Below are 26,410 nucleotides of genomic sequence, written 5' to 3'. Positions count from 1 at the left end.
CCGGCGCGGCGGCGCACCAATGACACGCGAGGAGACAAACCCCCATTGAGGGTCGGTTGAGCCGCCGCTCCCCGCCTGCCCGCCTCGCCCCGAGCCGCCGGGACGTCAAAGGGAGGCAGGGCCAATCGGGGGCGAGGCTCCGTGCGCCGCGGCCAATGGGAGCGCGGCTAGCGTTGCGGCCCCGCCCCTCGCTCCCCCGCCGGCGGCGCGGCCGGCGCTCCCCCTTCCTCCCTCTCCTTCCCTCTCGCAGCAATGGCGGCGACGGAGCAGGAGCAGTTCTACGCCCTCCTCGGCAACCTGCTCAGCCCGGACAATGCGGTCCGCAAGCAGGCCGAGGTAACGGGGCCGCCGCGTCAGCGGCCGCCGAGACGGCCTGTCAGACCCGCCGGGCCTCGTCGGAGGGCGGGAGGGAGGGAGGAAGGGAGGGGGGCAGGGAGGCGGCGGGGCCGGCCGAGCCCCACGTGTGAGCAGCGGCACCAGCTGCCGCCGGGGCGGCCCGGGCCTTGCCCCGGTCGGGGCGGCGGGGCCGGGCGGTGGCGACCGTTTTGCCTGGCGGGCGCAGGGCCCGCGCCGGCCCTTGGCCCGTGAGGGCGCGAAGGGTCCCGTTACTCCCCTCGGCGCCCGCCCCGGCGTGTCCGGCGCCGTTCTCGCCCCTCGTCCGCCTCGAGACTGCCCCCCCCGTGGCCCGTGTGGGACCGTCGCCAGGGGCTGCTTGTCCCCGTTGCCCATGGCTGGCTCCGCCTGAGCCGCCCGGCGTGACGGAGCGCGGCCCCGCCGCGCAGGGGGGGCCACGAGCCGGTGGCGGCAGCGGCGTGGGGGGGCCGGCTCTCGGTGGCTCGGGAGCGGAGGCGGTTCCCGAAGGAGGTCAGAGCGGGTGCCTGGCGCGATGGAAGCGCTGTTGTGTGCGCTCCCGAAGCGGCCCTCGCAGGGGCTCCGTGCCCCCGCCCCAGCTTGGCCGGCAGAAGCGGGACCGAGGTCCTTCTCTCTTGCCTCACAGCACACAGGAGTTAGGTTTTTTTAACTTTTCGGAACGGCCCCGTGTGTGTTCAAGTGTTTCGTCAGCTAAGAAGTATTTCACCCAAAAGAAGTGTTTTCAATATGCTGAGTTTCTCTTGTTATCAGCAAAAAGTTTTCAGACATGTTGTTTCAGCTGAAATTCTTTGTGGCGGCTAAGCCACGTTAATTCTTTCTCTCTGTCATGCTTAAGGCTCCATTGTCAAGCCTGGTGGGGAATCTCTCCTGTTGAATTAAATACCAGCGTCTAGGTTTAGCATGAATTCCCGCTGCATGGCTGCATCGGGTCTTTTATCGCTCTCATCACTCCAGCGGTCAGCAGAGTTCAGCGCATTGTTTGGTGAAGAATAAAAAGCATTATTCCTGATGCAGCAGTGAAAATTCCTCAAATATGAATCCAGAGTGAGAAGGAGGCGAGACATACATTTTTAGAAAGCTAGTGAAGTTCGGTTTTGATAATTGCACTTTCTAGAGAGTCAGCAAGAATTATTCCCACATTCCTGAACATAGAGCTGCAATGGAAGCCATTCTCTGGGAGCTGAATTTCTTTTTCTTCTCAGCTGCCTGCATATAACCTAAAAACATTTCTAAAAAATTTTGAACTTTATTGGAATTGTATCAAAGCAAGTTCGTTGTGCACCTATGTCACAATGCCTATGAAATAAAACATTGGGTAAGAACTCTAAAGCTTAGATTCTTAAAACTGGTATATTTTGTCAGAAACTTGCTTGAAACTGAGTTAGAGTTCTTTTTAATCTTCATAAGTATGTATTTATTTACTACATATGCACTATGGTCAATCAGAATAAGAAACCCTAATTGGCATGATAGATACCAAGTTTTTCAAGTCTGTTGGTTTCCTATAAAAAATACAAGGAGTAGCATAACTTTTTACTTACTTATCTATGCTGAATTTGTCATTAATTTCTGAATATTTCCAAGGTGTGCTGCAAATTATTTTATGGTTTATGATCATTCAGAGTGGAAGGGTCCTCAGGAGGTCTGCCATGCTCAAAGCAGTGTCAGCTATCAGGTCAGACTAGGTCACTCGGGGCTTTGTCCTGCTGACTCTTGAAAACCTCTAAGAATGGAGACTGCACAAGCTCTTTGAGTTACTCACTCCTGCTTGACTTGTCCTCATTAGGACAGAGAGATCTGGACCTCTTCCAGTCTGAACCTCCTTTTTTCAATTTATTGTCTGTTGTCAATTTATGTCTCTCATTTTTCCACCATGCATGGCTGTGAAGAATCCCACTTAGTCTTCTTGGTGGGTTAATGAACTTTCACCTAGAAACACAAATCTGTCTCTACAGTATAGCTAGACTGACTTAAGTTGTATATTCCTTGAAGTAAGATTTTTTTTGAATAAAAGTATTGCATAACCTTTAAAATATTTGCTTCCTAAAATCATACAGGAAGCATACTTTGTTTTAAACATTGGCATAGTCCAATCAGTTTTTCAAAGTGTACTTACTGTTGGAAGGTAATATTGAATACATAAAGGATTCAAATAACTGCAGATAAATTGAATAGCAGGTTTTCATTTGTATCTAGTGAAAACCAGTCTGAATGAGAAATGGATAGACAGGGAACTAAGCAGACTAAGCAGGTTATTCCAAATAGGTCTGGTCATTGAAATGAGAATGAAGGGTGTTCAGCTGAAGATTGAACTTAGTAGAGATGTAGTCATATCCTGTTTGGGAGGATTGTAGTAAAAGATGTTAAAAAAAAAAAAAAAGGGTGAGGAAGAAAGCCTGATGACTCCAAACTCGATAGATGTGTATGAATTTGTATATTTATAGTCAGCTCTTGTGAGACCCCGCTGGAGTACTGGGTCTACCTCTGTGTCCCCTAACACAAGAAGGACATGGGCCTGTTGGAGTGGGTCCAGAGAAGGGTCACAAAGATGGTCAGAGGGTCTGAAGAGCTCTTCTGTGAAAGGCAGGCTGGGGATTGTTCAGCCTGGAGAAGACAGGAGGCATCTTAGAGCAGTACCTAAAGGGGACCTGCAGGAAAGGTGAAGAGGGGCTTTTACGAGGGCAGGCAGTGATAGGACAAGGAGCAGTGACTTTAAACTTGAGGAGGGCAAATTTAGATTAGATATATAGAATAAATTCTTTACTGTGAGGGTGTTGAGGCACTGGAACAGGCTGCCCAGAAAAGCTATAATGCCCCATTCCTGGAAGTATGGTTGGCTGGGGTTTTGAGTAACCTGGTCCATGGAAGGTATCCCTGCCCATTGGCAGAGGGTTTAGAACTAGATGGTCTTTAATGTCCCTTCCAGCCCAAAACATTCTGTGATTATGTGTATGAGCTAGCATGCTCATAACTTAACCTGACTAGTCGGCTGAAATCTGGTTGGTTTATTTTACCATCCATTCTGGAGTGTTGTCTGTTGACTCTAAAAACCTGTCTTCTTACTAGTGTGTCTGTCTTCTAATAGAGAAACTTTTATTTACTTTGTTCTGGTGATTTTATGCTCTTTTTAAAAATGCATTTCTCAGGTTTGGGAGAACAAGAATAGCAAGTGTAGAGGATAGATACTTTCTTGCATGCGTTATGAAAGTTGGTCATGGTGTGTGAGAAATTCGTACTTCTATATAAGATAACTGGGGAACTAATTGTAAACTTAAAGAATACAGTAAGATGTAGCTGGATCTAGCTACATAGTTAGAGTGTAGGCAAGGCTGGTAGTAAGATGGGTAGGGCCAGCAAAGAAGTCTTCCACCAGCCCAGAGGGAAGGTTCTGTGTTGGAGTATGTATTCCTTGTGCCCCTTGGCTTTAGCATCCTCTGAATCCAGTTTACAGAATTGACAGTTATACCATTGAACAACTGCTTAGGTTGCTGGCCATTTTTAGTGAGTTAAACAAACAACTCAAAATAGAATTTTATGGTTATCAGAATTGACATGAGGGAAGCCAGCCTTTACTGTGCTTCAGTTGTCTGTGAAATCATAACAATTCTGTGCTGGGCCTGGGTTTAGGGAACCATTGTGTTTCTGTATTAGTTTTTGGATGTGTAGATAATAGTGCAGTATAAGTATATACATTCATGGGAGAGGTTAATCTGAGAAAGACTTTCTATTCTGACCCTAAAACTCATTTAATTTTGCAGTCTCTGTGAAATGATTAGATTAAATGCAGGGATTCATTGGGGATTCTGAGTCTCATTGACTATGTGAGTGTGTGTTGGCAACTAGAGAGAATATGAAATTCTCTCAGATTCAGTTTTTGAAGAAGGCCTACTAGGAAGCAGGTACAGAAAGGGAGGAAGTTGATGTCTAATATTAAATGCTTAATTGGCCATAGCAGGTATCCTATCAAGGTGTGTAAGAGTTTTTTAGAGTACTGGAAGGAGCTACTGCAGAGTTGGAAATAGGAAGTAGGCAGATGGAGAACTGATAGAAATGAAGCTGAGCTTTGTAGAATAGGCTCATTCCTTGAGTTCAGGATGGGAAAATGAATATTTGGAAAGGGTGAAGTAATTAATATGCAAGATTGTCAGCAAAAAGTAACTCAGAATTACTAAGTATAGAATTGTTTCTAGATGTTATGAGGGGCTGCTATTTAGCTTGTGATTCTGCTGCTCCTACCTCCAGAGGTTTAATATATTAAAAAAAAAATGTTTCAAAATGCATTCATATACCATGTTTTGGATAGCAAAAGTTCTTTTGCTGTATTTTCACTCTAGCTTCTAAGTAACAATATAATTTTAAAAAAGGAGACATGTATAAAATGCATGCCAGAAGCATGTAAGACAATGTAACTGAACTTATTAAACTTCTCATTTTGTTGAGAGGGTTTTCCTAAGGAGACTAAATAGCTTCTCTTTCTGAAATTCAGGCAGGAGTTTAAAAATAAGGCGTTCTTATTCAGAATGTATAGTTGAGACGTGGCTGCCACACAACATTGTAAAAGTTTTCAAAAGATTCAAAACCAGAACTGATCCAATTTTTGGACTATACATTAGTCTGTGATTATTAACCTGTTGGTCACAGCTTGGTCTCAGGCTTCCAAACTTCTTAATTCTTTGATATGATAAAAGCTATGATAGATTCCCAGTAGGACATGCTTGGTGTATGTTGTATTTCTATGAGTTTATGTTCTATTTATATTTTGTAACTAATCTCCTAAGTGGCCATGCATATGTAGATCATTCCAGTATGGCAGATCTTACCAGATAACTAAGATTTTACTCATTATTAAAATAGGTCATACATTTTTATTTTGATAAGTTTCATTTCTTTTTTCTGCTGTATTATTTTTTAAAACTGGATGGATACTAATATTGTTTTGAAAGGAGAGTCAGTTCATATTAATGCTTAACACATGCTTTCTAATAAATGTTTACAATAAGCTGCATCTCTTTTTATGCAGGAGACCTACGAGACTATTCCAGGCCCATCAAAGATCACTTACCTCCTGCAGGCAATCAGGAACAATGCTACTCCCGAGGAGGTATGGCTCAATAACCTTGGATTTTGTGCAGATCTTTAATGGGACTTGAAGAAGAGGGGAAGAAATCAGTGCTGATCATTTTGGAATAAATGAGCAAGTTTGGTGTTAATTGAAGTATCTTAATTTACTGCACATTTGTAGAGGGATCACTCTTCTTTTTGTCTTGATTGTTGCATGCCCAATTCATTAGCTGAGACTTTGTGGTGCAGGATATTTAGTTTCAGGATTAGTTTTTTCATAAGCAACTGCTTGAGTCTCCATTGTTTTCTGTTGTGTGCTTTGCTTAACGAGTGTTATTTTCCATTAAATGTATAACTAATATGTGACTTACTGTCATGTTTCTTCAAGTGACAGTTGAGAAGTGATTTCTGCTCGGAGTCCCATGCCTAAATATATTAAACTTGTGTGTTGTCTGAAACTTACAGTGCTTCTTAAGTCATCTGACAGTATTATGGAATGAGTGGAGAGTAGCCTAAATATTATACATTTTTTTTTAATCTGGGAATAAAGTAAGGGTATCTACTAGTTACTCCTTAGTTTTGTAAGCTCACAACTTTAGCAATCAGTTAAAGTACTTACTGGTAAAACTATTATTCATTTGAATATGCAGATCAAGGAACTACTAAGCTCTCAAGATATTACAAATTTAAGAGTCACTTAAGCAATTTCTGAACAATATTATAAGAGCTTAAGTGTGCTTTTTCTCTATGGATAACAGTCTCTTCTGACAGACTATATTCAATTTAGAGTTAGTTGCCATTTGTGCTTTTTAATACTAAGAAAGTTCAGTTTACCTGTACTGATGCTTATTGATCTACAATGTTGTGTTCTTCTGACAGACTCCTTCAATATTATACTAGCAACTGGTTGCATGAGGTGTCTAGTTTTCCTTTTTGCTCCTCTTGAGATGTTTCAAATGACAGAAAACTGTAGAGCCGTGTTACTAATAAGTACAGATAAATACTTGTTTCATGTGTTTGCTGATTTTATTCCCTTTACATCAGCTAAGGAAATACCCCAGTGTAAAACTTAGGAATCTTGCCAGTTACTTGGATTTTGACTTGCAAAGTACAAAAAAACTTTTCACCTATAGAAGTTACTCTTGCCAAAGACATCAAAGGCTAACATTTGTAGAATATCTTGCCATTTAACTTTACCAATGGATTAATCAAAGAAACATTTAAATGTTAGCTCTTACCATAAGTAAGCATTAGGTGCCGGACTCAAAAAATCCTGATTAATAAAACCTACAACCTCTTCCCTGTAAATCCAACTACTTAGTTGCCTAATTAGAGCCTAAGTGAAGTAATCCTCATGCTCAATCTAAATGCTGCATATAAACACTGCCTGTGCTGGGAAGCATTCTGTGCATGTTTAATATGATGCTGGTATCAACAGGTAGTTTCTGCATGTGTTTTATAGAGATCCAAATGCTGAGCAGAATATTGCATGTCACCAGTGGATAGAGCTTTGGGCCTGGTATGTGTCCTCTGAGCTCATTGAATGTACCAGCGCCACCAAACACAGGACGCTGGAAGGAGCTTCAGAACTTTAAACGTCCCTTGTCCAGGCTATGTGAAAGCTGGGTTCAGATCCCTCTTCATCTTGAAGCCTTTGTATTGCTTTACCTCCTTGCAAGAAGACTAGGATGAAGAAAATACTCCATCCTGTTTGCATGAGTTGGGTGTCTGTGTTGGAGAGAGTACAAGATTTGTAGGACTATTCAGACAGCGGTTGGGGAAGTCCTGCCTCTGCAACCCAGTAATTTTGGCATTTAAATTGAGAAGCAGGGATGCAGATCGTGCTCCCAAGTACCCCTTGTATTTGACACAGAAAACACCATTAAGCTAGATTTGGAATAATTCTCTTAACTTACTGTGTAACGGGTTTTTTCCTAGCCAGATGTCTAAACTATGGAAATATTCACCTCTTTCCTCTGTTCTTATTTCGTACTTTTCTAATAGCAAAGTAACACTGTTCACAGAAGTGGAGGGAAGCATCTGACTTAGCAGTTAGAACATTTCTGTGCCAGGTGATGTGTATGTTTGTACACCTCAGTGTGAGGAGGGGCTTCTCTGTACTTCCTGCACTTGTAGTTTCACTGTTATGAAATTAGGACTACTTCCTATACAACTGCATTTTAAAGGGCTGTACAGAAAGGTGATATTCACAATTGATTTTATTTATTTTATTTTTAGGACTTAAATATTTTAGGCTGTTACTTTGCAGTTTTGATTTACCACATGAATCTTTGAGAGGAGCTAAAGTTCTGCATTTTCCCCTACATTTATTTTTTCTTAGTTAACTCTGGATTGGCAGGTTTTGATTTTGTCCTAATTTAGAGATGACTAGTAAAATAACAAATGCTCTGCAAAACTGTTTCTGCTGTACTCACAGCCTTCTTGGAGGGCCCTGACCTCTTTCAGACCTCTGCCCATATTGTCACATGAAGGGATGCATTTCTCAGTTTGAAGACTGCTGTTGTGGACAGCTCCCTGTTTAGCCTTTGGGAAGGAAGCCAGCCCAAGGATGCACCACAGTTCTGCCTTTGAGTTGTCTGTGGATCTTGGGCACTCTGTGCTTTGAATTCCACATAGGACTAGATCTCTGAATGACAAGTCCATCTTTGAACCATGTGCTAAATGTTCTTTACTTCTGTCCCTCCATGTTTTCCTCCTTGAGGACTTGAACAATAAAACAGAAGTAAAATTCAGTGTGACAGTGCTATGCAAGATAGTCAAACTTTTTCTTATAAAATATGTAGGGTTACATGGATGCTTTGAATATATATCAGTGGAGAGCATGGCATCCCAGATTGCTGTTCATAATTCTGCTGCTATCCTGCTGAGCAAATTGATTTTCGTCTTGTGCTTTATTTCTGTCATCCCTAAAATACTAAAACATTTTTAACACACTATAAATTCTACTAATCAGTAGCAGTATGTTGAAATTGAGTATTATGACTGCTTTTTATATTAATAACTTTAACACTTGAGTTGTATGTGAGCATCTTGGTAATTTAGACATGCAGAAGACCCTACGCTGGGAAAAAATGTGCTCTCTTTATGCTTCATTGGTAGCTGGAATTCCTTCTTTGGGGATGTATGCTTTATATTGTTCCTCTCCTCATTAAAAGCTATTGCTACTAAATTGCAGAATTTTAAAACGCTTGTTTAAGTACATATTTTGAAATACTTAAACTTAATGAACCTTTGGGGTGTGTGAAAAATACATATATTCTTTCTTAGAGTAGAGGAAACAGCCCTGGAAGTGCCATTAATTCAGCCATGTTTGTCATAATTAAATCGACAATGATAGTTTTCCTATGTAAGTGAGTATCTGCTGAGGAAAATGTGCCATTTCTTATTATTAGAAGTCAGTAGCCCATTTGTCAGTCCTTAAAACACTTAGATTTTCTTTAAGGATTTGGGGGATTTTTTCCTAAGCTAGTAACCATAACCAGGAGATAATTTGTGTAGTGCTGGTCTTGTGTCTTTCTGTATGTCTTACTACTTGTGTTTTTACTTTGCAATCAGTCTGTTTATCAGTCTTCTAATATTTTAAATTCTTCAGAGTTGGAAATTCTTATCCTTGTTTTCATAAAGCATGTAGTCTTCACCTCTCTTCCTTGTCTGTCCACCTGTTAGTACTTTATGAAAGAATATAATATAATGGGACTTCAGTCATTATCACATGTCAGGAAATCCTCACTGAAACACGATGCCTTGAGTAAGGGAAGACAACACCAGAGTTTGTGCCCTGTTTAGTCCCAGTGAACTCGCTCCCCTCTCAAGGCATTTCTATGTAAGTTTACCATACTAATGAGGAAAAGTTTAATCTTTCCCAGTATTGGTGCTCCAAGGGATGGGAGAAAGAAAGATATCATTATATTTTGGTACCCTTAAAGCTTTTGGCCACATTGTTAATGAGATTCCCACAGCAGTGGGGGAAGAATGTCCTTCTGAACTCACATTCTCCTATGACAGCCTATTGCTAGAGAATCTTGGCTTCTGATGGGAACTACAGCACAGGTGGGCACTGTGACTGTTCACCTGCTGCCTTCCTTACATCAGCTAGGGAAGAGCTAATCCTACATATGTGGTGGCCTTAGCCCACACTGGAGAGGGTGGGGAGGAGATATGGAATGATAAAGAATTGGGTCCAGTTCTATTTCTTTCTTTCTGCTGGTACAGAGACACTTTGAGTGCAGCACTCTTTAGCTGTACAGAAGAGAGCTGTGTAGTTTAGAAAAAGACGCAGTGAGTCTGGAGACTGGGGAACATAAAAATAGTATCTTGGGTGCTGTTTTAGCAATACCTGATATTTACAGGGTATGTTAGAAGTTGACATTTTGAAACAGTTTGTGTTTCACATCTATAGGTTCTGTCATAGTAACATTATCGAGAAGTTGAACTTGATTACTTTTGCTGCTCATTGAAGAGTTTTGAATTTCAAAGGCTTATAAATGAAACTGTGTCATTCATGTGCACATTAAATAAGAATATCTTAGGAAAAAATTGAGTTTGGATTATTTTTTGTGAGAATGTAGCGCACACAAAGTTTTGTTACATGTGTTGCTCTATTAATTTTGAATTGCGGTATTTTTTGCTTCTTGTTCTTGTACAATTGTAAATTAATATGGATATGTAAATGATACTGTTACAAAATAGGTGTACACATACAGGATACAAGATTGTAGTATGTGATTTTGAGGTTCCTGTGCTTAAGTTCAAGTTTCAAGAAAAAAGTTTCATCATAGGCCTGCAAAACACTAAAAGCTTTGTTTTGACTTGGATTTGGGTTTAGTTGTTTGAGAATGTGAAAGAGGGTTTACAGGTTAATTATCTGACAAAATTGCCCCCATAAGTCACTTTTTAATCCAGAAAAACCTGTCTGGATTATAATGACCTCATTAGGCCATTTAAAATAGAAAGAATTTGTGCTTTAAAGATCCTTCAATAGCACAGCTAAGTTCTTAACTTGCCACAAAATATTTCTGAGGTTTGGCTATAGAAGAAACCTGAATGCCTCAGTACTGTCATTATTTCTTTGAAGGGCTGTAATTGTCAGAAACATGATTGTAAGCTGATGTTTCTTTACTATGTTTTTTTTTTTTCACTATCATAATTGTCATCTGTTGCTTGAGAGGTATTCCATTCACCAAAGAACTCCACACAATGGAAGTGTCATTTGGAAGCATGATGTTGATGCTCCCTTGTAGGAGCATGATGATCATGTCAAACACTTAAGCACACACACACTTCTCCTTAACAGGCTCGGCAGATGGCAGCTGTCCTTCTGCGCCGCCTGTTGTCATCTGCATTTGAAGAAGTTTATCCAGCTCTGTCACCTGAGGATCAGACATCAGTCAAGAGTGAATTGCTGCTCTTTATCCAGTGTGAAGGGCAGTCCACTATGAGGAAGAAGATATGTGACATAGTCGCTGAATTGGCGAGAAATTTAATAGGTACTTTATTTATATAAGTTGATACTGTAGTAAAATGTTTATGTATTGATAGTGGTTGTATTTGTATCTCTGCTTAGGCTTTTGCACATGATGTACTGACTAATTCCATGGCTTATAATAGAACCTAGTATTTGTTTGCACTATCCTTGACCAGATGAAAATAAGATTCTTAAACTCTGCTTTTTAAATTGCTCAAGTTTAGGTGAGATTGTATTAAGGTTTATAAATCCAGTTTTGTGTAAATTGTCATGAATTATGCTGAACATTGCATCAGTTTCTTATTTTGAGTGGTGCTATATAGCAGTAAACAGAGATCATCTTCTGTTATGGAATGTTTTTAGATTAGACATTTCACAATGTTTTACATTGTGACTTAGGTACATCTTCAGATCAGGGAGTCAGTGATGACTGGTTTTCCTGCCCCACTGATATCTCACCATTCTGAAGTTTGCTTATCCTCTAACTTTGTTGTGTTTAATGTAGATGAAGATGGCAACAACCAGTGGCCAGAAGTTCTGAAATTCTTATTTGACTCTGTCAGCTCTCAGAATGTGGGACTGCGTGAGGCTGCTCTACATATTTTCTGGTAAGCCACATTTTTGTAGGATAGCCTAATCATGTCTGAAAATGGAAGAAAAACTGTCACAACGTAATTAACTAGCAATCATATTTATTTCATTTATTTTCTTGTATTATAGCTTACTTAACTCAAACGTGTACAATTAAAATCTGTAACTTAAACAATGGATAAGTTTGAAATACTGGTTTAACCTTGTGTCAATTTTTATTAATGTTTTGGTCTTATCCTTAGGATAAGTTTAACCTTGTGTCAATTTTTATTAATGTTTTGGTCTTATCCTTAGGAATTTTCCTGGGATTTTTGGGAATCAACAGCAGCACTATTTGGATGTCATTAAGAGAATGCTGGTTCAGTGTATGCAAGATCAGGAACATCCCTCAGTAAGACCTTTATGTTCTTTGGGGATTTTAATATGTTCTGAGCATAGAAACTCAGTGCAGTAGTCTCAAATATAAAGATTAAGCCATAGATTTCAACCAGAGAATTGCATTACCTGAAAATGATGTACGTATAGAGTTTTGACTGTGCCTGCTGCGCACCAAAGGCTCAGACCCTTTTGTGGTCCTAAAGCTGACTGGCTGCTCATATCTGCATTGTTTAGGCCCGGATTCTTCCCTAGTTGTGCTTGGAGAAACCCAGTTGCAGTGGCCCCAGGCAGATGGGGTTTTAGCCAGCAGCATTGAGGGGTCAGAAACTCCATGTTAAATTCTCTTTCTGGCCTTTATGTTTAAGAGTGTAAGTCTGTCATCTCTCTACATGCAGTGTATGTAGATGGTACATGGTATGTCTCAAAATTCTGAATATGCAGCAGCTCCTTGAACTGTTTGTGCATGTTTTGCTCTAAGGGTGTGTAAGCAAGCCTTGTTTTCTGGAAGGCTTCAGATTAATTGATTTGTGCAGAGAATTGTATTTGAAAATGTTTCTCTTGTTATGGAAAATGCTGGGCAAGGATTGGAAACCCTGCTGTGATATATGGGTTCAGTTTGCTGCTCCCCCAAGGATTGCTTTTTCTGACCTTTGAAAGTGGACCAAATAACATTTTCTAAAGTACCACAAGTCATGCCTTTAAAGAGAAATGTCTTAAACACTTAGCTCACACTTCTTGAAAAATGAGAATGACACTTGCGTGCATATTTGAAGTTTTGATAGAAGTTGAAAACAATAGGGTTTTTTCCTCTTTTCTTTCATTAAATGAAAACCACCAAAACAAAAAGCAAAAACTAGGGACTACTTGCCACCTTGTATGATAAACTTTTTGTAGAAAATGTAGATGCTGAAGGTCTTCATTATCACTTTACCTTAATTTGAAGGAAAATTTAAAATCCCATGTTAAAAAGTAACAAAGGCATGTTTCAGTACTAGTTTCCCACATTTATTTCTTCAATTGTGTCTTTTAGATCAAGACTTTGTCTGCTAGAGCTGCAGCTGCGTTTGTGCTTGCTAATGAGCTCAATGCTCCCCTTCTTAAACATTTTGCAGACTTGCTACCTGGAATCTTACAGGTAAGAAACCAAAAAAGTTACACTTACTGTGCCGTTACTGTCTGTATTGACCATATACAAAGGTAAGTTATTGATCTGCGAGTCTGTGAATTTTTGCTGAGACCTGAATTAACTGACCCTTTTAGCCAGATAGCAGTTGCCAGCAAGATGAAGTGGAGACTTATAAGGAATTTTGCAAATAGAGGATGTTTGATAGGGTTTTAAGGAAAATTGCTCAGTGCTGATCAACTTACACAGTGTTACAGAGATAAATGAGTTAAAATTCTTTGTAAGGTATATAGGTCAAAATCATACAGCTTTTAAATTAACCATGATATTGAAATACAAATATGGGCTACCCTGAGATTTGAAGTAATCTGTAATTGGGGAATTCATGGACTTGTGATATCCTGTATCTCTTCTCTGTAGAGGAAAGCATAAAATTTTTCTGAACATAGATTCTCAGACTGAGAACAAAAGTCTGTAGAAATGATCTTTGTTGTTTGATAAATTAGGAAATTGCAAATAAAATGCCATTTTAAGCTACATGTAATCTCAGAGGCTGGATTAGATCTCTTGGATAGGTGAATTTGAGCAAAAGTTGAAATTCTAGTGTAAGGTTATCTATGTTTGCAGACCAAGCCTATTGTAAACCAAACCAGAGACAGAAATGGCTTGAGCTCTGAGGGATGAAAAATTCACAATACACTTCCCTTTCTATATCAAGAAACAGTGGAAGCAACTAAGTATATATGATAACGCAGGAAGTGAACTTCTGGTGATTTTAAATTGGGCTAAATTTACATTAAAGACAGACTTCTCACTACAGTCAGAACAGCAGGTTCTTGTTGACAGTGTGAGCTGTAAACTGCGTGTGCTTTGTGGCAAGCTGAAGAAAAATTTTGCCAAATCTACTGGCATCTGCAACTGATGGAATTCTGCTTGATCTTAAATGCAAACTGAGAGGAATTTATCCAAATCATCTGAACTTGAAAATGGGCTGTAGTGCGTATAAGTTTTTTGATATTGAGGTGTCTGTTTGGTGGTTAGTCCCTGTCCCTGCCTTGTCAATAGCAATTTTGTTTTCAAAAAGTTGTAACTGCTTGAGAGGATGTTGGCTACACAGTACTACTGTGTAAGTGGGGGTGAGGCAGGGTTTGGGGTGGTCATACCATTTGTCTTATGTGTGGCACTTAAACAGTATGTGGGTTTGAGATTTCGGGCTAATAGCCCACTCTGTGTGTTATAACTTCCAATGCTACTCTTACACTATTTAGACACTGTAACACATGCACTTGGCACGGGTTTTCAAGCTTTTTTTTGCTAATATAGAGCACAGAGCTGTGCTATGAAATCTGTCTTTTTAAAGTACTTATTGCAGGAAGAACTAGATTTTCAGGCTGTGGTAACACAAGATGGATATGAAGATCCGAGTTTATAAATAGGAATGTGTTAGAATAGTGGTGAGTGACCTTTGGAGACAGTTGGATGCTTTTTTTGTTGCTGTTGAAATTAATTTTGTTGAAACACTGACGGGGTAAAAAAAGCTAAAAATAAAATTCTGACTTGGCATATCAGTCCTTTCAGTACAAGATCTATAATGGTTATGCTGGAAGCTGAACTTTAGAAACTGACAGTTGAAACTTTCAGCCAAAGCTTTCTGTTGCAAAGGGAGGTAAAAGAAGATAGAACTTCACTGACTTCTTGGACATTGTTTGATACTACAGAAAAGTACTTTTGCTTTTTAGGGCTCACTTTTCACTTTGAGCTGCTTTCATCAGAAAACCACTCTTGCTTTAAAAAACTGTCAGAGTTGCAATTGATATAAAATACAGTTTTGCCGAAAATTCCACTAAATATTACATTGTCCTTTTAGAGAATCAGAGGTTGTTATAGCTATTAGACTAAAAGGCCTTAAGCGTGACAGATTATTTTTTTTCCAGATTTTTCTAGAACATTTCTGATATTAGAAGATGATGCTTCTGTTTTGAAAATGTTGGTTTTATAAGTGTCATTAACAAAAATGTTGAATTATAGACTTAAATATTAAAATTTATTTAGTTACTCACTTCCAAAAATGTTTCAACATGAGGAAGACATGAAATACTTTGCTAATGAAAAAAATTCCTTTCAAAATCTCAGAAGAGAGTGTAAAGACTTTTTTCTTTGGAGCTTGGTTTCCTTCTGACTTCTAACACCATTGAGTAATAGTGTTCTGGTTTAGCACTAAAATATCACCCTGACCAGTTAAAAGTAAGTTTTAAATTACTTTTCAGATTGTGGATATGGGTTAGGAAAGATAGTTGCAAAAAGCTCGATTTCTTTTTCTCTTTTCCATGTCTGACTGAAGGCTGAAAGGTCTGCTTTAATTTGGTGGAGGGATGTCTGGAAAAAACCTCTTTAATCTTGTGGTTCCTGGTGTTTATAAGCATAAGCTATTCAAAACTTTTCTCACCTAGCAGGTGAAAGGGAAGTTAGGCTAATTTTCCTTCTTTCAGGCAGAGTTACTTCCTTTTCAATGGATTTTGAAGTTGTTGCCAGAACCCAGTGGTTTTGCATGTTGGAGCCTCTGATGTGTGACCTTAATTCTTTCTGATTGTCTGCAGTGTTAGATTTGAACATTGTGAGCCATAACTTAGTTGTAGAAAACTTGTAGTTTTGGATGCTGCATAGTATCCTGTTGTGGATTTATGCACACAGGGCACCATGGCAGGGTCTGACTCTGGGATCCTGCTGAAAGTTGGACTGAAGGCTTCTGATTAATTGTATTCTATTAGTTTTCAGGCTACAGCTTGATCTGGTGCCTCCAGAGAGGGACCCCTACCCCAATTCATGTCTCTCAATTGTACGTGTGTTGCTGATGGCCCAGTCCCCAGCCACTTACTTCTGGTTGGTGGTCTCTTGATTTCTCACTGTTTTTTGCACTGTTGCAGGACTGATGTTCTGATGAAGTTAGTTTATTCTCTTGGAATTGTCTGCTTGGTTCTTATCTTCTTCATTCAGCTTGTATCTGCTGGAATCAGCTAGTTCATTGTTAGAAGCATTAGTTTTAACAAAAAGTTTACTCTGGTCAGTTCTTGTGGCCTCAGGCTTTGGCTGCTTAGCTACTAATACTAAATGAAACTGTTCAGAGAAACAAGAATACAATTAATGAAATTTCTTCTATAACGCTGGTCCTATTCATAATGTTGTTTGTTTTTATTTAATCTTATCTCCATCTTATCTTTTTATAGGCTCTAAATGATTCCTGCTACCAAAATGATGATTCTGTTCTGAAATCCCTTGTAGAAATTGCAGATTCTGTTCCCAAGTATTTACGACCACATTTAGAAGCTACCTTGCAGCTAACTCTGAAGGTAAAGCTAGGAATGTTTTTTAAGAATCATTTTTTTCCACCCCAAAACCTCTGTTCTAACCATTTGCTCTAATCTTTTGGGTTGTAGTTGTGTGGAGATGCCAGTCTCAGTAACATGCAGCGTCAGTTGGCACTTGAAGTAATTGTGGCCTTGTCAGAAACTGCTGCTGCTATGCTGAGGAGGCATACAAATATTATTGCACAAGCCAGTAAGTATTTTCCTCATTTTCTTTGTTGAAACAGCCTTCTTTTACAGTTAATTGACTTTGCTGTTGGTCAGTGGCAAAACCACATCTGAGAGTTTGCTGGTGCTCATAACTTAGGAAGACTCAATTCAGTGTTACCTAATGGAGTAACCCCCTTCCTATTATGACTCTTCATAAATCAATCCGTGCCTATGCAGCACCAAAAATTTGAATAAAAATACAGTGGGCTTTTATTAGATGTTCCCAAGGAAAACTCTACTTGCATGCTTTTCGGCTGGCTTTGGAAAATTTTACTGTAACAAAAAAACAGCATTTAGTCCTCAAGTTCTACATTTGGGGTTTGGTATGTAAGCCAGATACTCTGTGGTGCTGGCAAGTCAAGACTGAAGGAATTCAGCATGCATGTTGAGCATCCGTGGTGAGTTAAAGCTGTGAATTAAAAAAAGTCAGATGCTGGTATAAATACATGGAAATAATCTAATTAGTGTATTTAACATGCGGCTGGTAAAGTCTTTGAAGAGGCACTTTTAAAACCATGCATTATTATTTGAAATGCTAAAAATAGATGTCTTCTGGGCAGCTCCAGCATCAGTGCTGTTTGCACTGGTGTTTCTTTGCCTTTTAAACCTTTTCTTTGACTAGATCAGGGCCCTGGCACAGTAGTGTAGCCTGCTTTTCCCTCCCTGTCAGACTTGTGTTTGTCTAAATTCTTGCTTGTTTTCTGAAACTTGCATAAAAGGTAACTTTTGCTGCGCGCTCAGCTCAAAAATACTACAATTTTTCTGTGTGCTCAGCATGAGGAAAGTTGTATAGATGACATTAAAATGATAAAACTTCTGTTGGAAAATGTTGCAAACTGGATCTGCTTGGCTTAAGTGTTAAAAATATTGATGAGAAGTTTTGTTTGCTAGTAGAATAGTTTTTTAAAGAAGAGATTCTTAAGAAAATATTTTGGAATCTGTAAATTTTCAGAATGCTATTTTCCATTCTGTAGCTTGTTGGAATTATTAACACTTGACGCTTGCTGACCTCACATCATTACAAGCTTCTTATTTGTTCAGGAGAGAAGTACCTCTTATGCTTTAGAATGTATTCCTGTTATTTTGGATTGCTGGTTGCTGTTTAGGAATTCAATACTTCTATTAAGATAAAGCACCATAGAAAGAAAGAAATGCCTTTCATTTGCAACTCATTGTAAAATTAGCCTTATTATTAATATATCATTAAGGAGAAAGACATTTATTTTGCTGAGTGTTAAAGCAGTTGTGTTCAGAGCATGATAAAAAGGTAGCAAAAAGGAACTGCTTTTTTTTGGCTTTGTATCTTAGTTTAAAAGGCTTTCTGTTTTCATTCAACTGAGAAGTTGCTAGATCGCTTGATGCTCACGACTAGAACTGGGGCTTGGGCAAAATTGTCATTTTGTGCTGCTTTTACTGAGCACAGTGCTGGTTTTAGGAGTGTGTGTCCTGTGTACCAGTTAGCTGCTCAGGAATCCACTTGGATTAAGACTTCCCTTCCTGAGCTCGCAGGATTGCTGAGAGTTTTATTGCTCTCATAAGAAGCAGGCTTAGTGGGCTCAGGCTTAGCTTGTTTGTAAGAGTCTATATATTTGCAGTAATTAAATTTTGAGGGCTTGTTGGGACAATGTTGAAATTTCTATGCATGCTCTACATTTTTTTAAATACTCTTTGTGAAATTACATTACTGGCAGCCACATTCATGCAAAACATCAAGAAGAAACAAGAAATTGTAGGTTCTATTTATAATGATGGCCAGAGCACATTGGATGAGTGTGTTCTCAGCCTTTTTTGTTAGTAGCAGCAAACACTGACGTGACTTTTTGGAGCCACAGAGCATTTATTTTAGATGATGGTTGTCTTCCGTATTCCATAGCTGTTGTGACAAGCCATGGTTCTCATCTGTGTACTTATATGTGTCTGTGTCTGAAAATCTTCTGGACTGTAATACTTTGGCAGTTTTTGAGGTCTAATCAGTGTATATAAAACTGACATGTGGGCATCATGCTAGGGGGACCATAGTGTCTGTTAAGTTATCTTGATAGTACATAAGAGCCCTCTGGAGGTTTTTGTAGCCATAGGATATTTTCTATCAGAAAATACATACCCACATCAAGCAAATAAATCCATAATTTGATCTTTTTTGATACTTGCTCTACAGTGCTATCAGTGAGCAATATTTCTTTCTGTTATCAGTTGACCAGAAGTTTCTCATCTGTCCAGATATGTGGTGATGAGTTTGCTTAGGGTGTTGTCTGTGTGTTAGACTACAATAGTGTAGGTGTGTTGTGAAATTCAGCAGTTGCAGTATACTTGATCAGTTCCAGTAAATCTCATTAGCAGCATGAACAGTTACTAGATGCCTACTCGTTTTTCAGGTAGGTTGCTGTAAAGGGCAGTTTCCTGTGGTAGCTGCCTTCAAGATGTGTGGTAGGCTGTGCTAAAAAGATTGTTAAAGGTCAAAGGTTGAGTATTTGAAATCTTTTGTTTCCAGGTCAAAGTGAGACTTTGTTGCATAAATGATACTAAATTCAAACAGCTGCTCTGAGTGATTGGTATGTAGGACAGAGTAAAGTGCTTAAGAGCCCCTTACTTTGCTCTGGAAGTGCAAGGTAGGCTTTTCACCCCTTGTGCTTCTGAAGAGCACAGCAACGGGTAGACTTAGAGCAGACAAACCACTGTGCTCCTTCCTCCTGTGAGAAGTGGTAAGAATAGCTGATGCTTATTGCATAGTAGCTTAATGCTGTGATAGAGGTTATGTAATAGTCTCTATAAAGACTTAAAATGAGAAGAATGGACAGTCTACAGAGGTAGAAGAAGAAAACTGGTGGATTATAATGTGCAAGATATGTTCATTCTACGGAAGAAAATTTTGCATTAGGTAGGAAAATGGAAATCTCAAGTTCTAAACCATGGCCTCATTGTAAGAGAAAAGCTTTATGCTAAGCAACCACTATATAAATAGATAACAAAATTTATTATGTTAAAACTAAGGGTTCAGTAGTATTCTTTTTTAATTAATAGTCTCTTTCATTAGTAAATGCTCAAAGGATGATGTCAGAGTTTCAGAAAAATTAAGGAAGTATATCAGAGCTCTTAAGGCATATAATATTGTTTTTAACTCTTTCAAGAATATAGACATTATTCAGGAATTTGCTTTTTATAGTTGTCATGATCTTTGAAAAAATTTTGAGTCTTAGTAAGTTGTACATAAGATTTTTTTACTCTCAGTTTGAATGTTCTGGAAATACTTCTGTGACAATCAGTTCTGGATTATTGGTTGATGCAGTTTGACAGACCTGACATCTGCTACTGGAAGAAAAACTGGTTTTCTTCAAAAATTTTTAAAACTAGAACTTGAAATTCATACTTTTTATTTGAGAATCTATTTTAAGAAATCAGACTGAGTTTAAAACTGTTTTTTTTTTTTCAGTTCCTCAGATGTTAGCAATGATGGTTGACTTGGAAGAAGATGAAGATTGGGCAAATGCAGATGAGCTTGCAGATGATGATTTTGACAGGTAATTATGAAACCAGTTGTTTCAATGTGTTATCAAGGCTGTGGCTAAAGGCACATTTAAAGTGCAGAATGCAAATGCCTACAGAGCATTACTTTTTCTTTATTCAAATAACTATTGTAATTTTGTTCCTTCAGTCATGAGCAGTTTATATGTAGGTTACTTAGGCAGTGTTCAGCAAGGAAGTAAATTAATTTCAGTTTTCATATTTGCTGTAATTAGACAAGTTGCATGTCCCCATGTTTTCTGTTTTGTACTTTTGTAGCTTTTCGAAGCCTTTAGCTTTTGTTTTTTCTGTCATTTATATTACTCAGTTCAGAAGTCAGTGCCTCCTAATCCCCTAAATTGAGGGCTAATCCTGAAGTTAGCTGGAAGCCATGTTGAAGCATATTGACCTGTTTAATTATCCACAACCAATGTCTTTGTATTTTTCTGCATCTATGCCCTTGAAAATGTGGTGTTTTTGAAAAAAGATGAGTTTGGACGAATGTCATCATGCATGGCAGAATTCCTTGTTGGATTTCACCTAGTCCAAAAACACTACAATTTTGCTATTATTTTACATCCCTTGGTTTGGCTAGCAGTAGATTATCTTGTTGTGTGTTAGGCAAGAAAGATCTAAAGTTGTCCAGTCATTTGGATTTGCTTATTCCTACAGGCTTTGTAGCTTGCTCCAACTTTTTACTAAAATAGTGGTTTGCATCCTGTTACATTTGCTTTTGTCCAGCTACTGTTAGAGTGAAACAGAAGGAAGCAGAAATAGGTGTAGGAGGTAACTATCTCCACGCTTCTATAAAGACATGGATGTTCATTTTCCAGTCTAGACACTTCTTTGACATACCTGGCTCATCCAGACTCGTATGTAATTAGTGTTTTGAGACAATTTATCTCAGAACACTTAGAGATCTTCATAGGAAATTAGACAGTAGAAGAGATGTTCGCTTACCCTGAGCTGTAAAGCAACTTATAGTAGATAGCAGGCATGTGAAGACACCTGTAGAACTGATGCATAGGAGTTTATGGAATAATCCGTTTAATCTTTGCCTTACTTGAAATAATCTTTTTAGTTCTCTTTGATTATGAAATTGAAAGTGAGCTGTCCTTTCTTCTCTACCTCACATAGTAGACCATACCCTTTTAACCTGTTTCCTGAGTGCTGAAATTTTGCTATACAAGTGTCACCGTCACTACATTCAGGTTTGTTAAGTATTTGAATCTTTTCAGTCAATAAAATTTCAAGGGGGAATAGAATATTCAAGTTCATATCCTTATCATGCCTTTCAGGGTGTGGAAATTTATTCAGATGGCTTGCTTTAGGCAGCTTAGTAAGTATGCTGAATCATGCACTTGAGGCATGCCATTTTCTTTTTATTGTCAGCAGAGTAACTTTGTTCTTCTAAATACAGCTCAGCTGCCTATGGGTTTTGTAATGAAAATTTTCCTTTTCTTTGTTAGAAGTCACAAGTAGAATGAGCACAGATCAGAAAACATGTTATTCTCAACAGCCTTAGCCTGAAAGAGCTCCTTTGGCCCTTGAAGTAATAGGAGAGCTCGAGGCTTAGACACAAACTACTGCACATGAGCTGGTCTCTGGTGATTGGGTGTGTGAGGGCAGTTTTTCTTTTAGCAGGGTCACTCCTGGTGCTGCTATATGCTTCCCACCGTTGAAGCTCACCTTTGTGGAAAGCTCAGTGGCTGATGTGCATGCTAATGTCTCCTGGTGTTTGAGTCTTTGTAGTTTCCTAAGAGGACTGAAATTTTTGTGCAGACCCAGGAGCAGGCTAAGAATCATTAGGCTTCGCCCTAGTTAGGGTGTGTTCAGATCTGATGAATGGGGATATGAGTCAGCCCACACAAAAGGAGAAGGGAATACTTAAGCATTTCCAGTTTTTTGTTGCTCCAGCTTCATAAAGGAGTGAAATTCTAAAGGAGGAAAAGATTAATCCAACTTCCTCTTTTCTTGGCAAAAGCCTTGCAAAGATTAGAGGGAGGTGTGTGGTCATTTTTCTGAGATAAACTATCTTTATTTCTTAAAACTGAATGTGTGAATTAATGGTGGGAAGAAAGCTCAAGGAATGGAATTTCAGATGAAAGCTTCTGTTAACTTCAGTGAGTTTGCGCCAGTTGAACCCTGTGTGCCCATGCTTCATTGTCATGCTGGTGATGTGTCTGTTTATTTGAACATGACCAATCTGAGGAACAAATATAATGCTGTCAATATCTTTTCACATTCACCTTTGTTCACAACATCTGAGTTTCTAGATTATTTATGGTTTGTAATGAGACTTGAGGATTCAAGCATAGTAAATTGAAGACTGTTTCTGGCCCAGCTGATTGAAACTTTGAAGAAAGGGGAGATTGATCCCTTTGTGAACCATTACTCAGCTTTTTCATCATCATGGGTGTCCAGGATGGACTGTAATAACCTTGAGTTACCACACTCCCAGCCATATCCAAACTGTAACAGTAGTTATCTGTGTCCTGGAAACTTTCTTGCTTTTTTGTAGGGAATAATTCCATTGGGTGAAAGAAATCACTTTGCATAGATAATGTTGGGCTATTCTAACTTCTGTAACTGGCCAAGAGTCACAAATTCCTCACCTGGACTGGATGTTTTCTGCCCGAGTCATTGACAAGAGACCATGCTGCTGAGTACAGCCATCCAAGAAAGGTCTCTTGTGTGCCAAAGTTTGAATTCTGCTGGTTCACCTGAATCATAGCAAGTCTGAACTGGTTTATGTTCTCATGACAAAAAGATGATGGCCAATATTATTGCTTCATTCATTGCAAATTTAGTTTCAGCTTTCTGGGTGTCTGTAACTGCTGTGAAGTTCAGTCTGTACTTTTGGACCTAGTGCTAGTAATTCTCAAGTTTCTTTGGTAGTAGACTTAATCAGTAGCCTGCAGATAACAAATATTTCAGTGAATAGTAAATAACTATTTTGTGACTGATGTCTGTCTTTTAGATGTGGATATGGTTTGTTTACTTAAAGAGGCTCGTGTTTTCAGATGGCATAAGTTTGAAGACTAGAACTGCAGGGAAGAGCTCTCTGTTGGACTGCTTGTTTTATTGTAGATCTCAAACCACTGATATTTGTGTAATCAATATTTAGCAATGCAGTGGCTGGAGAGAGTGCGCTGGACAGGATGGCATGTGGCCTTGGAGGGAAACTTGTTTTGCCTATGATTAAAGAACATATTATGCAAATGCTTCAGAATCGTAAGTAACTGCATTTTCTTTTATTGTTTTTTAACAATTCTGTGCTTTCCAGGAACTTCAATACCTCTTAAGTCTTTTTGTTTAGCTGCTTGATATGTTGTTAAACATTTCCACTTTTGATGTCAGCAGCAAAAACTGTAAATGCTGTGAACTTGAAAGTTTATACTTTCTCTTGGACTGATTTAATAAACTTACATAGAGTGCATTGCAACATTTTTTCTGATACATGGACAGCTGAGCAGAGATATCATAAAACCTTTTTTTTTAACACTGGGAATTACATAAAAATAAGGGAAGAGATAAGGTTTTTCTATTTCAGAATATTCTCTCTAAATCTCTAAACAGACCCTCACAGTACCTTAAGTTTTTCTAAAGTGCCACCTGTTTTTCTGTAGCTCAGTGGTTTTGCTTCTTCAGAAGTGCTGCATTTAAGTGAAATTTTAATACATTACCATTAGTAGAGGAAAACTTGTTGTTTTTTTTCCCCCTGGAATTTGATGGACACTGGTAGGCTGTCTGTCTATTTGGTATGCTGATTTTAATACTTGTTTCATGAGGTGTTTCTCTATATTCTTATCAGTTGTTTTGTATGCTCCTTTTCCTCTTGAAATACCTGTAATGCCTGCTCAGCCAACATTACAAAAAAATACTGTGCATTGCTTTCATGCACTTTCACTTGACCTGTGGTTTGAGCCTTTGGAGTAGTAGATAACGCTGAAGTTCTGGGTACTATTTCTGCCTTCTTGGTTTAAAACCCAGTCCAGAAAAGGCTGTTAGCATTTTGGGTATGGAACAGAGGGCTATGCAAGGTAGCACGTGCTATGTGGGAACACTTACAAAGTCTGTTTGGAATTAAAGTTTTTTCTGTAAACAAAGATTTTTTAATGAAATGAGCTAACCTGACTCATTGTTGGTAGCTTCTAGGCTAGCAGCTAGCTAATTTTGTAGTAATCAGAGAAGTGTGGAGTCTAATAATCACTGAAGGCTTGACTCCTGTTAAAGGGGAGGTCATGCAATTCATGCTTGATGCTTGTGGGTCAGAGCAGTCCATAGCCATTAACAGTCTTTGGAGAAGGGAAATGTAGAAGGTGGTGTTTGGATTGGAAGTTCTCACTGCTAGGGACTGAGGAAGGATGAAGACACATAGATTAAAATGTTGACAGTACTCTCAGAAGTCAAACTTTTCCTTCTCCTATCCCTCTTTCTTACAATTATGTATTGAAATAATAATTTAAGACTTTGGAGTTTCAATTGGGTGGCCAGATGGTCCAAAGAAGATTGTGTTTCATTTTGTAGATTCATTAATTTCAAGTTTGGAATACTTGCTGACAGTAATGCAGTGGGAGTCACAAAGTGTAGGCTTAACTAGGAACATCTAACGAACTGAAATAGCACAAAATAAACTGCTGCTTTTCTGTTGTGCCTTCCGTCAAGATGATGCTTAATTGCATCCTGGTCAGACAGAGGCTTGAGTGTCAGGATTCTACTGCTCTGAACTGTGATGTTCTTCATTCCAGGAATGTAATATGTTATTAGCAATAACAAAATATTGCACTATTTTGGGAGATAAGTTCTGTAGCATGCCTTTCTCACAGGTCATTTGGTAAACCTGTTTATTCCTTTGGTTTTCTCTTCTGTAATCCCAATAATTTCTAGCACAGAGAAAGATTTTTTGTAAAAAAGAAATAAAAGAAATTGGAATTTATCATATGTTGCACAAAAAAAAAAAGAGAGAGGGGCATGGAAGATTAATTTTAATGGTGCCTACTACTCTGAGAATAAGCTGATCTGACTTGGAGGTGGGGAAAGTTTACATCATAAGTTGTAAACTTACTGCTGTTCCTACAGCCTTGAGAAGACTGCTGGAAAGTTTAATACCAATCATTTATTTGCTTTAAATTCAGATACTGAGTCATTGAGTCATTAGACTTTTTCTTGAGGAAGATATGGGCTCTTCTGATGATACTAAAACAGAAAAAAGATGGGGGAGAGGGAAATAAAAATACTAAAAATACCGTCCTGATGTTTGCCTGGTCAGCTCATTTAATTAAAAATGCAGTTTCCAGGTATTAGTACTATGTATGTACTTCTTAACAGCAGTTAAGAATTCTTTTTTCTAGGTCTGGATTTGGCCTGGATTAGACACTCAATTTTTTGTGCATCTCTGGAAGTATGTATGAGGAAAACAGAAAAGTATTTAACAAATCAAGTAGATGCATTAACTTCCCTTCCATCTCCCATTCTTCACTCTGCCTCCTCCTGTGTCCCCCAGCCCCTGCAAAGATAAGGTGATTCATCTTTGTGGTTCTTGGTAGTTTCCAAAATGAGTAACACTTCATTTTTACTCTTCTGTAGCTGACTGGAAGTACAGGCATGCTGGCTTGATGGCACTCTCTGCCATTGGAGAAGGTTGCCACCAACAGATGGAGGGAATTTTAAATGAAATAGTTAATTTTGTTTTGCTATTCCTTCAGGATCCTGTGAGTATTGTTCTAGTAATTATTTCAAAATGTTTTCATTTCTGCTCTTGTGACTGCCTGTTAAATGTTTGAGGGAAATATTTTTTCAGCATCCCAGAGTAAGATACGCCGCTTGTAATGCTGTTGGACAAATGGCAACTGACTTTGCACCTGGGTTTCAAAAGAAATTTCATGAGAAGGCAAGTAGTAGAGTGGTAGGTATAAAATGTGGTAAAATTATGTCCCCTTCAGAAACTTGTTGTCTGAAAAAGGATTATTTCTTTTTCAGGTGATAGGAGCTCTTCTACAAACCATGGAGGATCAAGGCAGCCAGCGTGTTCAAGCCCATGCAGCTGCAGCACTCATAAACTTCACTGAAGATTGTCCCAAGTCACTGCTTATTCCATATTTGGATAATCTAGTGAAGCATCTTCATTCCATTATGGTGATAAAATTGCAAGAGGTATAATACACTTAACAAATTGTTTGATGGAGGGTAACCTTGTCACATAAGCAGAATAAGTATAGCTGAACTAAGACTTCAAAAATGAGCCAGTACACATATTTGCTGATGTTGGTCTAAACTGATGAGAATTAGTATATGTGTAAAAGCAGATTTTTACATTTGGCATGC

General features: G+C 38.8%; 1 protein-coding gene across 1 annotated transcript in view; it reads left to right on the top strand.

The window, feature by feature from the left end:
* The first annotated feature begins 202 nt into the window (after positions 1-202).
* The window catches only part of IPO5 (importin 5), a 45,210-nt gene continuing 19,002 nt past the window's right edge, over positions 203-26,410 (top strand). Inside the window, exons 1-13 of the mRNA XM_084226568.1 lie at positions 203-336; positions 5,393-5,473; positions 10,748-10,940; positions 11,424-11,526; positions 11,804-11,900; positions 12,918-13,022; positions 16,235-16,357; positions 16,445-16,565; positions 20,013-20,100; positions 23,211-23,317; positions 25,673-25,797; positions 25,887-25,976; positions 26,066-26,239. Of these exons, the coding sequence (XP_084082694.1) occupies positions 253-336; positions 5,393-5,473; positions 10,748-10,940; positions 11,424-11,526; positions 11,804-11,900; positions 12,918-13,022; positions 16,235-16,357; positions 16,445-16,565; positions 20,013-20,100; positions 23,211-23,317; positions 25,673-25,797; positions 25,887-25,976; positions 26,066-26,239 (1,491 nt within the window). The 5' untranslated portion in view covers positions 203-252. The remainder of the gene's footprint in view (positions 337-5,392; positions 5,474-10,747; positions 10,941-11,423; positions 11,527-11,803; positions 11,901-12,917; positions 13,023-16,234; positions 16,358-16,444; positions 16,566-20,012; positions 20,101-23,210; positions 23,318-25,672; positions 25,798-25,886; positions 25,977-26,065; positions 26,240-26,410) is intronic.

Source organism: Fringilla coelebs (genome assembly GCF_963513975.1).
Source record: "Fringilla coelebs genome assembly, chromosome: 2".
In the NCBI taxonomy this organism is placed as follows: Eukaryota; Metazoa; Chordata; class Aves; order Passeriformes; family Fringillidae; genus Fringilla; species Fringilla coelebs.
The sequence above is the reverse complement of the archived record's forward strand: the minus strand, read 5'-3'. Positions and strand labels throughout refer to the sequence as shown.